Source organism: Scylla paramamosain, chromosome 4 (genome assembly GCF_035594125.1).
Source record: "Scylla paramamosain isolate STU-SP2022 chromosome 4, ASM3559412v1, whole genome shotgun sequence".
NCBI lineage: Eukaryota > Metazoa > Arthropoda > Malacostraca > Decapoda > Portunidae > Scylla > Scylla paramamosain.
In genome coordinates this window covers 38869447-38882026 of record NC_087154.1, presented here as the reverse complement: position 1 = coordinate 38882026, position 12580 = coordinate 38869447, and the positions used below count along the sequence as shown (strand labels likewise).

General features: G+C 42.2%; 1 protein-coding gene across 15 annotated transcripts in view; it reads left to right on the top strand.

Annotated features, from left to right (window-relative positions):
• Positions 1-12580, top strand: part of LOC135100083 (uncharacterized) — a 53442-nt gene that overhangs the window by 40173 nt on the left and 689 nt on the right. For 2 of the 15 annotated variants that reach the window (XM_064003001.1, XM_064002999.1), the window contains 3 exons: positions 3645-3887; positions 10945-11044; positions 11324-12443. In XM_064003001.1, coding sequence (XP_063859071.1) covers positions 3645-3887; positions 10945-11044; positions 11324-11666 — 686 coding nt within the window. In that variant the 3' untranslated portion in view covers positions 11667-12443. Of the gene's footprint in view, positions 1-2387; positions 2513-2704; positions 2953-3644; positions 3888-5625; positions 5795-10944; positions 11045-11323; positions 12444-12580 lie in introns of those variants that run through there. The other 13 variants (XR_010268527.1, XR_010268526.1, XM_064003002.1 and 10 more) reach the window with 11 other exon arrangements.

The window sequence follows — 12580 nt, the reverse complement described above, 5'->3', positions numbered from 1 at the left end:
CTGAAAAGACGTGGAAAAGTGCAGGGTGGTATCATCAGCGTAGGAGTGGATAGGACAAGAAGTTTTGTTTAGAAGGTCTTTAATGAATAATAAGAGAGTTGGTGACAGGACAGAACCCTGAGGAACACCACTGTTAATAGATTTAGGAGAAGGACAGTGACCGTCTACCACAGCAGCATTAGAACGGTCAGAAAGGAAACTTGAGATGAAGTTACAGAGAGAAGGATAGAAACAGTAGGAAGGTAGTTTGGAAATCAAAGCTTTGTTCCAGACTCTATGAAAAGCTTTTGATATGTCCAAGGCAACAGCAAAAGCTTCAGCAAAATCTCTAAAAGAGGATGACCAAGACTCAGTAAGGAAAGCCAGAAGATCACCAGTAGAGCGGCCTTGATGGAACCCATACTGGCGATCAGATAGAAGGCTGTGAAGTGATAGATGTTTAAGAATCTTCCCGTTGAGGATAGACTCAAAAACTTTAGATACGCAGGAAATTAAAGCAATAGGACGGTAGTTTGAGGGATTAGAACGGTCACCCTTTTTAGGAACAGGTTGAATGTAGGCAAACTTCCAGCAAGAAAGAAAGGTAGATGTTGACAGACAGAGCTGAAAGAGTTTGACTAGGCAAGGTGCAAGCATGGAGGCACAGTTTCGGTGAACAATAGGAGGGACCCCATCAGGTCCATAAGCCTTCCGAGGGTTTAGGCCAGCGAGGGCATGGAAAACATCATTGCGAAGAATTTTAATACATGGCAAGAAATAGTCAGAGGGTGGAGGAGAGGGAGGAACAAGCCCAGAATCGTCCAAGGTAGAGTTTTTAGCAAAGGTTTGAGCAAAGAGTTCAGCTTTAGAAATAGATGTGATAGCAGTGGTGCCATCTGGTTGAAGTAGAGGAGGGAAAGAAGAAGAAGCAAAGTTATTGGAGATATTTTTGGCTAGATGCCAGAAATCACGATGGGAGTTAGATCTTGAAAGGTTTTGACATTTTCTGTTAATGAAGGAGTTTTTGGCTAGGTGGAGAACAGACTTGGCCTGGTTCCGGGCAGAAATATAAAGTGCATGAGATTCTGGTGATGGAAGGCTTAAGTACCTTTTGTGGGCCACCTCTCATGTATAGCACGAGAACAAGCTGTGTTAAACCAAGGTTTAGAAGGTTTAGGACGAGAAAAAGAGTGAGGAATGTACGCTTCCATGCTAGACACTATCACCTCTGTTATGCGCTCAGCACACAAAGACGGGTCTCTGACACGGAAGCAGTAGTCATTCCAAGGAAAATCAGCAAAATACCTCCTCAGGTCCCCCCAACTGGCAGAGGCAAAACACCAGAGGCACCTTCACTTAGGGGGATCCTGAGGAGGGATTGGAGTGATAGGACAAGATAAAGATATGAGATTGTGATCGGAGGAGCCCAACAGAGAAGAAAGGATGACGGCATAAGCAGAAGGATTAGAGATCAGGAAAAGGTCAAGAATGTTGGGCGTATCTCCAAGACGGTCAGGAATGCGAGTAGGGTGTTGCACTAATTGCTCTAGGTCATGGAGGATAACAAAGTTGTAGGCTAGTTCACCAGGATGGTCAGTGAAGGGAGAGGAAAGCCAAAGCTGGTGGTGAACATTGAAATCTCCAAGAATGGAGATCTCTGCAAAAGGGAAGAGGGTCAGAATATGCTCCACTTTGGAAGTTAAGTAGTCAAAGAATTTCTTATAGTCAGAGGAATTAGGAGAGAGGTATACAGCACAGATAAATTTAGTTTGAGAGTGACTCTGACTCTGTAGTCGTAGCCAGATGGTGGAAAACTCGAAAGATTCAAGAGCGTGGGCACGAGAGCAGCTTAAGTCATTGCGCACATAAACGCAGCATCCAGCTTTGGATCGAAAATGAGGGTAGAGAAAGTAGGAGGAAACAGAAAAGGGGCTACTGTCAGTTGCCTCAGACACCTGAGTTTCAATGAGGAAAAGAAGATGAGGTTTTAGAAGAGGAGAGGTGGTGTTCTACAGATTGAAAATTAGATCTTAGACCGCGAATGTTCCAGAAGTTAATGAAGAAAAAGTTGAGGGGGGGTGTCAAGACACTTAGGGTCGTCGACAGAAAGGCAGTCTGACCTGGGGACATTTATGGTCCCCTCCCCAGATGGGGACTCCGAGGCTGGTGTAGGAGTCGCCATGATGATTTAAAAATTTTTGAGTGAAGGGTGTGTGTGTTATTAGGTGCTTGTAGTTTTGTGTGGAGGAAGAGAGTTGTCTTTAGAGGGCAGGCTGTGACTGCCCCCTTGTGTTGTGAGACACAAAGGGAAACGTTCAGTGAGGTCACAGCTGGGTTTAATGATAAGTTCACAGCACCCCCTCATCCAGTGCTGCACACCTCACTGGGAGTAATTATCGTTTTGGCAGGTGGCTGAAGTAAAGAGGAAAAAAGAGGCACCTGGAGGAAGAGGAGGACGAAGAGGAGGCCGAAGATGAAGAGAAGCCATCAGACAGAGAGGGAGGAAAAGAGAAGGGGTCACAAACGGCTGAAGGTAAGAGGAAAGGAGAGGCACCTGGAGGAAAGATAGGAGAGAAAAGAAATGGGAGGAGGAGGAAAAATTACAAATAAAGTGGTATGTTTGTTTACGTACGTTTGTTTGTTTTGTGTTTGGTATACTCTCCTTATTTATATATTTAAAAATTCTCTCATTGAAATTCTCTTTCTCTCAATTTCAAATGGTTAGCAGTAGCAGCAGCAGCAGCAGCAGCAGCACTACCACCACCACCACCACCACCACTGCCACCACCAGTAGCTCAAGAAAAGTTACCCCTACATTTGCATCTACGGTGAGAGAGACAGAGACAGAGACAGAGACACGAGAGAGGCAAGCCTCGGGTTCCCAGTCACCTCTGCACACACGAGAGGAAGAGAGGCAAGCCTCGGGTTCCGAGTCACCTCTGCACACACAAGAGGAAGAGAGGCAAGCCTCAGGTTCCGAGTCACCTCTGCACACACGATATATATATATATATATATATATATATATATATATATATATATATATATATATATATATATATATATATATATATATATATATATAATATATATATATATATATATATATATATATATATATATATATATATATATATATATATATATATATATATATATATATATATATATTATTATTATTATTAGTAGTAGTAGTAGTAGTAGTAGTAATATTGTATCACGGTATTTTATAATAGGGCGTTAACTTGTACTAGTCTTGCCTGAAAATCTTTGGTTTTCTATTATTCTCCCATCCTGCATGGTTGAGTCCAGACCGAGACCCAGAGAGATGTAAACAAACGCACGAGTCAGACTTGATATAGGGGTGAATTTGTTGCTTTTTAGAGGGGCACTGGGTCTGTACATGCGTGAGGTGGCGAGGGGCATGGCCAGGGGTCGGCTAGCAGCGTGTGCCACCAGGGAAATGTGTACGAACATAAAGAAGACGCCTGTCGAGATTGCACGTACAAATTTAAGACGACAAACCAAAGCCGTTAGCGCAGCATTTCAAATTACACAAGTTTCATGTGTAATTTCATATACAGAGAAGCAGAGGCATTAATTTAATATGTTCCTTATTTGTCATGATGAAAGGTAAATAAAGTGACCTGAACATCCATCCACAGGTGCAGTAAAGGTCACGCCAGGTCACAGCCACGAGGACTGTCAGGTCAGGCACTCACTCTTGCTGTGGCTGGCACACTATTCTTTGCTCTCTTCTTCCAGGAATTGCTGCCTGAGGTGTGTGTGTGTGTGTGTGTGTGTGTGTCATCCACAGCAGGTGATGATGATGGTTCCTGCTTTCATCCTCATTGGGGCTAGCCAGACCAACCTGGGGCTGTACTCTGGGGTGACGCTGTATGCCACAGGTGGGTGTGGAGGGCTGGGATAGTGGGGTAACAATTAAAAAAGACTAGTATACTCACAAACCATTATAAACACCATGTAATGCTGGTATACACACACAAACAAAATTAAGGCTGGTATACACTTAGAGACATATACAAACACTTGCTAAGGCTTGTATACTCTTAGAAACACACACAAACTCTTACTAAGGCTGGTATACACACATAAACTTGTATATAAACACAGGTATACACCTAGAATCACATCCAAACACTTGCTAAGTCAGGTACACACACATAAACCCGTAACAGATGCTGGCGTATGCTCGGAAATCTGTACACATATTAGGTAAGGCTTGTATACACAAATCTATACATATATTAGGAATTTATGTTGAATGATTGAGATGACTAGTTCTCTCTCTCTCTCTCTCTCTCTCTCTCTCTCTCTCTCTCTCTCTCTCTCTCTCTCTCTCTCTCTCTCTCTCTCTCTCTCTCTCTCTCTCTCTCTCTCTCTCTCTCTCTCTCTCTCTCTCCCCCCCCCCCTCCACACTTCAGTACACCCTTCCTGTCTTCGTACACCTTACTACACCCCTCCTGTCTGCCCGTAGAGCTTAATACACCCTGTATTGCCCCTGCATCTTACTAAACTATCCCCGTTTGTCCTTTATCTCAATAAACCCTGTCTACGTTCCCTGTCTGCCTGTTTGTTCCAGCTTACTACACCCTGTCTGTCCCTACTCCTTAGTCCACCTTTCCTTTCCCCTACACCTCAATACTCCCTTCCCAGCCTGCCTCTTATATTCATATTTATCGATTTATATTTATTTATAGCATTCTTGGTGGGTTTGGGGTGTTCTTGTCAGTTTTGGATGAGTTTGGGTGTGTTTTGGGGTGTTTTTGTCATTTTTGGATGAGTTTCGGTGTGTTTTTGGGGTGTTTTTGTCAGTTTTGAATGAGTTTGGGTGTGTTTTGGGGTGCTTTTGTCATTTTTGGATGAGTTTGGGTGTGTTTTGGGGTGTTTTTGTAATTTTTGGATGAGTTTGAGTGTGTTTTGGGGTGTTTTTGTCATTTTTGAATGAGTTTGGGTGTATTTTGGAGTGTTTTGGCCAGTTTTGGATGAGTTTGGGTGTGTTTTGGGGTATTTTTGTCAGTTTTGATGAGTTTGGGTGTGTTTTGGGGTGTTTTTTGTCAGTTTTGGATGAGTTTGGTATACCAAAATTGTGCTTCCGGGAGTTGGATATCAAAGTTGAGAGAGAGAGAGAGAGAGAGCAAATGATGTATAATACTGAACAAATTATAAGGGAAAAAGGAAGAGAATGGGGACGAATAAAATAAATACATAATACATAACAGAATATAATATAGAACAAATTATGAAGGAAAAGAAAAAAAAAACTATAATAAATGAAGGGCGCAGCGTGGCGCAGAGCATATAATAACCTGTGGTAGACCAAGCTGTATAGACCATTTAATGAGTAATTAAATGGTCTATACTAAACTAAATTATAATGGCTTATAATTTAGTTTTACATGTTCATACTTTATTAAATTTCACTTGTTTTATTTTGTATTAGAATAGTGTAATATGAGAGAAGCTGGAGTTATTGGAAAATATAATTTGTAGGTTGGTGGGCACGTATTCCAGTAGTCCACGCTGGCATAGGAAAGCGGGAGGACATCAGGCACACGGATGGGTGGTGTTGGAAGGGCGTGTGTATGCCACTGCTTTATTTAACCAGGATTTTCTCTCAACAAGACGGTGACGCGTGCCATGCGTATCAGTGCAAGCTTAGTGCCTGCCGGGAGGTGCCTGGGAGGGCCGAGAGCTGTTCATGAGGGCCAGGAAGGCTCATAATATTGCAAGTGACTCGCCCACCACTTGTCCCCCTGGTGGACTGCTCACAGACGCTGTGGTGTAGTAGGAGGTAAATTTGATAGTGTTCTTTGTAATGACTCCGTGTCACACACAACAACGAAATAGTAGGGTAAGGTTACGCTAGTGTCCTGTTTTCCCAAATTTTCGTCAAACTTTTTTATTTATTTATTTATTTATTTATTTATTTTTATTTATATTTTTGAAGGATCATATTTCACATATTTTCTCCTCGTTAGGAATACATTTGTACACTTGACTCAATATTCCACGGTCCCGCTAACGTTTCTAACCTCTAGGACAAAATACCCGTGAATTAACCACGAGAAAATTAAAAACTGCCAAAATTCATCTTAGCTGGTGAAGGCTGGCTGTCCATATATCGCCATTATTTGCTACATCTCTCACTTATCATCAGCCAATCCTGTCACTAACTGGAGCCACATAACAGTGCTTTCATATCCGCTGGTCAGATATAATCGCTATTGCCTGGTTTTGGTGTGATGAAGGCTTAAGTGAGGCAGACTGGCGGCTCTTCACCGCGACCACCACCTGTAATTTACACTAATGTACAGTGTTTTCAGGTTCATCAAGCACACCACTTAGCTAATTTGTGCATATATACGTGGTACTTGCTGGATAAATGTGGGTAATGAATGTATGCATACATGGGGAGTGAGGTGTAGGAGAGCAGGGGTGTATGGGGTGGTGAGGAAGCTGTGTGTGTGTTTCCCCATAGGCTTTCATACCACCACCTCTTCTGCCCTTAACTACCCTCCTTCCCTTCACCTATCCTTTCTCTCTTTAGCCTCTGCACACTGATATGTCCCTCTTGCGCAATGTTAGGTACAATTACCTCCAATTAGAGATGAAGCCAGCAGCCTCTGACATGTGTTTAAGTTTTCTGAATAGAATGGATAGTATTGGGAGCAGGTAGAAGGAGGACGTTAGGAGAAATGAAGAAAATAATGAAGTGCAAGAATCAGTATGATGAAAATACTTTGAAAAAACACACCAAAGAACAGAGGGCTATGTTTCTAAGTTCGAATACAGTATAATAATAATTGGATGATTAATAAGTAAGGAGAAAGGACGAGGGTAACGAAAGAAAAACAGTGCAAGAATTAATCGCTGCACAAATCGCTACACAAGACTTTCTTCTTTGCTCACCCCTATTCTGTCCACCTCTCTAATGCAAGAGTTAACTAGTATTCTCAATCATTCATCCCTTTCTCTGGTAAACTCTGGAACTTCCTGCCTGCTTCTATATTTCCACCTTCATATGACTTGAATTTTTTCAAGAGGGATGTTTCAAGACACTTATTCATCAATTTTTGACTACTGCTTTGACCCTTTTATGGGACTGGCATTTCAGTGGCCATTTTTTTTTTTTATTGGATTTTTGTTGCCCTTGGCTAGTGTCACTCCTACATGAAAAAAAAAATAATAATAATAATTTCTGGGTAGTTTTATTTGTTTATTTAATTTTTTATTCTTTGGTGTACATATTTATTCATTTTGTATTTGTATCTTATTTTTTTGTGTGTTATGGGGGAGAAAGAGAGAGAGAGAGAGAGAGAGAGAGAGAGAGAGAGAGAGAGAGAGAGAGAGAGAATGATGATAGTGATGTGTGTAGTTTCAGTGATTCACTTACAGACAGTAGTTAGTCAGCAGGTGTTGAATATAATGCAGTGTTGCTTAGGGAAAATAAATTGATTGACAGCAGTGTGCGTAAATGTACCATGTTTTTTTTATGTAGGAGGGACATTGACAACTTATTTACCTCTCCTTCCACAGAATGGCAGGCACAATGACACCAACAATTACCTGCTGTTTACATTTCACTGTTGACTGTTGCATTTCTTTAATAATCTGGGACTGAATTATTCACTACTGTTGGTTTGACAAAGGATTTTTAATGTGTCCCTTGAAGATTAAAAGCCCCACCTATTTCCATTATCTGTTATTTCCAGATTGAGTTGTCTTGAAGCTGAGATGAATTGGTCAGCTAATGAGTGGCTTGCATTAAGTGACCATGAGGTGTTGGATGTGGTATTGTGTTATTGCAAGTGTAACCAGTAATAAGTAAATTCTTTCTTTATAACTCTTCATACATGGATTGTCATACATTGATTGTCATACATGGATGGATAAGGGCCTTGTACAGAGTCAGCAGCGGGGGTTGGGGGGGTGAGAAAAACTGGCAGAGACATTTCAGAATACCTAACTTCATAGAAGCTGTTTTAGCTAGAGATGAGATGTGAAGTTTCCAGTTTAGATTATAAGGAAAGGACAGACTGAGGAGGTTCAGTGTAGAAGAGGGGGACAGTTGAGTGTCATTGAAGAAGAGGGGATAGTTGTCTGGAAGGTTGTGTTGAGTTGATAGATGGAGGAATTGAGTTTTTGAGGCATTGAACAATACCAAGTTTGCTCTGCCCCAGTCAGAAATTTTAGAGAGACTAGAAGTGAGACACTCTGTGGTGTCCCTGCATGAACTGGTTACTTCCTGAAGGGTTGGATGTCTATGAAAAGACGTGGAAAAATGCAGGTTAGTATCATCAGTGTAGGATTAGATATGACAAGAAGTTTGGTTTAGAAGACCATTGATAAATATAGGAAGAGAGTGGATGATGGGATAGAACCCTGAGGAACACCACTGTTTATAGATTTAGGAGAACAGTGACCATCTACCACAGCAGCAATAGAACGGTCAGAAAGGAAACTTGAGATGAAGTTACAAAGAGAAGGAAAGCAGCTGTAGAAGGGTAGTTTGGAAATACGAGATTTGTGCCAGACTCTATCAAAAGCTTTTGATATATCCAAGGCAACAGCAAGTTTCACCAAAATCTCTAAAAGAGGATGATGACCAAAACTTGGTAAGGAAAGCCAGATCACCAGTGGAGTGGCCTTGATGGACCCTATACTGGTGATCAGATAGAAGGCTGTGAAGTGATAGATGTTTAAGAATCTTCCTGTTGAGGGTAGATTAAAGACTTTAGATAGGCAGGAAATTAAAGCAATAGGGCTGTTGTTTGAGGGATTAAAACTACTACTACTACTACTACTACTCCTCACATCTTTCCTGACTCCCAGACCAACAATTACTTTGTAAAAATGGCACAGTCTGTTCCTTTAATCCTTTTGACACTTTGACTCCAAGCTCTGTCGAGCTCCAGCCCCCACCAGCGAGTTGCCTCCCGCCATGCCAGTCTTGACAAAACTGGCTTTTAGGTCTAAGGAAGTCATGAGACTACTTTTAGCACTCGACTCCCATGGCGGCACGGATCCGCTTGGGATGTTTCCTATGTTTCTGAAGGAAACAGCTGCAGTTCTTGCTCCCAAACTGAGTGCAGTCTTCAGACGCCTAATCCTGACCGGTAGTTTCCCCATGTGCTGGAGAAATGCGAACATCACAGCGATCCCTAAAGGCTCTCCATCATCTGATGCCAGCAACTATAGACCAATCTCTATCACGCCGTTACTTTCTAAGATCTTTGACCATGTTATTTCTGGTCGTCTCTCTCGTTACCTTGAACACTCTCATTTGATACCAGCTAATCAGTTTGCTTATCGGAAGAACCTAGGGACTACGGATGCGCTACTCACTATCTCTCATAAGATTCAGCAAGCTCTTGACTGTGGCCATGAAGCCAGGGTAGTCCAACTTGATTTCTCTTCAGCTTTTGACCGAGTCAACCATGCCGGTCTTCTCAGGAAGCTGCAATCTTTTGGTGTCGGTGGCCCGGTACTGTCCATCTTGACTCAATTTTTGACCCACCGCACCCACCGTGTGTGCGTTGATAGTTGCTACAGTGACTGGTACAGCGTCCACTCAGGTGTTCCCCAGGGTAGCGTACTGGGACCTCTGCTGTTCAAAGTCTACACTTCCGATCTACTACAAATCACTAGCAATCCTATTTACGGATATGCAGATGATGTGACACTTGTTGCTACTGTTGAGTCACCGAATTCACGTCTTGATGTTAGTACATCCCTGAATGAGGATCTCAGACATATATCTGACTGGTGTCGCACCTAGAACATGAAACTGAATGCATCAAAATCAAAATGCTTGTGTATTTCACGCTCTCGCACGCTAAATCCCCTTCATGGCCCTCTGCTTGTTGATGGCACGCCTCTGACAGTATGTGATGAGCTTGATATTTTGGGTGTCAGATTCAACTCAAAACTGTCTTTTGAACGGTACATCAGGCGTCTTGTCAGTTCTGCCTCGCAAAAGCTTGGCGTTGTGAGGAAGGCTTACCGGATTTTTGGTGACCAGTCTATCTCTGCCAGCTGCTTCCGGTGTTTTATTCTTCCACTGCTGGAGTATTGTGCTCCTGTGTGGTCTTCCACAGCTGTGTCCCACCTCCGTCTCATTGACAGAGTTGTCTCCTCCGCTAGGTTCCTCTGTGGTGGCGAAGCAGCTTGGGATCTTGGTCACCGACGCAATGTCAGCAGTGTCTGCATGCTATATAAGATCCATGCCAACCAGCTTCACCTGCTGAATGCCTCCATCCCAAATGCATTTGTGCCCACCAGAAACACTCGACTTGCGTCAAATTCACATGTGCGCTGCTTACAGCAGGTTAGGTGTCATACCAGTCAGTTTCAGTGAAGCTTTGTTCCTTGTGCTGTAAGACTTTGGAACATGCTTGACGAGGGCACATGCACTGCGAGTGATGTGCAAAAATTCAAGTCTGCTTCGAACAAAATCTTGAAGAGTTTAGTCAATTAAACTCTGGTTGCTTTTGCAGCTATACTGGTGATAAATTATGTAACTATACCTGTGATTTTATACCATCAAGTTTTAAGTAGTTATACTACATTTACTCGTGTTGTCTGACATATATTAAATAAGTCAGAATTGTTGATTTTTTTTGTTGAATTTTTTGTGAGTTTTAATAATTCTCAGTTCGTTGAGGCGTTCTTTATAATTGTTTAACCTATTTTTTCCTCCTGCTCTGATTTCATCCTACTATTGTGCTAATTGCTTTTCCTTTCTTCTTTCTACGGTCAAGGTGGGTGGGGGTTGTCATCTGGCAACTTATAGCGCTTGCGCTCGTCCCACTCTGCCTTCTCCGTTATGTTTAATAATAATAATAATAAAAATTTCCTTTCTTGAATGTGCATATCAGTGTATTCTGTCGTGCCTCCTATGCTGTGTAATGCTGCAGTGTTGATTGTGTGCGTTTCCCTCAGGTGGCAATGTGGATAGCAAGTGGAAGAGACCTTGGGAGACTTCCGTAAATGAGGAGCAACAAGCACATCTCACTGGAGCCTTTCAGGAACCAACAGTCAGGTGAATACGGTGTTGTGTTGTACAGTTGAGGTCCTCTATCTCTAACTTGTGTGCTCTGAAGATGCAATGCTCAGTTTTTGAATCCTTGACACTGACAATAACAATCAAGTTTAGTGGGAGATGTCTTTCCCACACTTCCCTGCTTGTTTCTCTCTTGCTACAGCTTAATCTACTTGTTTTCCCCTTGCTACAGCTTAATCTGCTTGTTTCCCCTTTGCTACAACTTAATCTACTTGTTTCCCCCTTGCTACAACTTAATTCTTCTCATCTTCTCATAAGTGTTGTGGTTGTTCAAGAAGGGATCAGTAACTGTCAGACTGGAAGTTGGAAAGATCAGAAGCAGCCGTCACACAGTTGGCAAAGGGTGCTCAGTGGTTGGAACAGCTGTCACTCTCATCCTGCAACTCACAAGCCTTTTCTAACTAAAAGAAGGTGCAGCAAATCAGTTACAGTGTATACATCCCATCAGCTTACTATTCTTGTACCTGCCTGCCTTTTTCACCCAGAGCCTTTCTTTCTCTTCGGAGTCATGGCTGTCGTTGATCTTCCGGTTTCCCTTCCAGTCTCACAACTTACCAAGCCCTCTCAACAAGGGCCATCACAGCACTCTTCTCTTTGTTAAGCTTGCCAGGACCCATTGTAATGTAAGAATTAAATGTGAAATGAGAAGATAGCGGTAAGAGGGACAGGCAGGGAAGCACAGGAGAGACATCCCCCTCCATTGTGTCTGGCATTCCCTCTGTGATTAAAGGGCTGAATTTGGCATCCTCAGGGCATGAGAGTTGCTTGCCATGGGGTGACAGTTTGCTACTTTTTTGAGCACTGAAGTCTTTGTTCTTTGGGTGTGCTGTCATGTTTACACTATAATATTCTTTGTGGCCATTGTAAAGCCACATTGAAGGTATGTGTAAACCTTAATGCCAACCCCAAGCTGTCCCATTTTATAAATCCACAAAAATATTTAAAAAACTGGGAAAATTTGAAATCTGCAGCACTTTCAGTCCCAGGAATTTTGGATAAGGGAATTTCAACTGTATATAGCATTGTTGGGAGTGTGATAAATGATGAGATGATTGTGTGTGTGTGTGTGTTGTAAGAGGAAGGAGATTGTTTTTCTGAAGTTGGAGGAGGAGGGGAGGCATGCTTTTACCAAGATTATATAAGAGCAGTAACATTGAAAATAGTGGTACAAGACTGCAAGAGAAGCAACAGAGATGGCTGGATAAGCAGATGTTAGAAGCTCCTGTTAGATGCGAGTCCTGATAGGAGGTGTGAGCGAGTCTTGTCAGTGAGGTGTTGTGAAGTATTTTAATGGAGAGAGTTAGAAGGAATGATTTGTAGTGATCGGTGTGAAAATGAGAGGATGTGTAACTCAGTTATTGTGATGTGCATGTGAAAGGTATTTGGTTAAAAAGATAAGGATAATTTTGGGGAATTATTCATGGATATAGAAGAAGAGAAATAGATATGGAAGAGTTGTGGGGTGTTTCAGGATTTGTCTGGGCCACCTAATAGGCCAGAAAAGAGTGAAAAGTT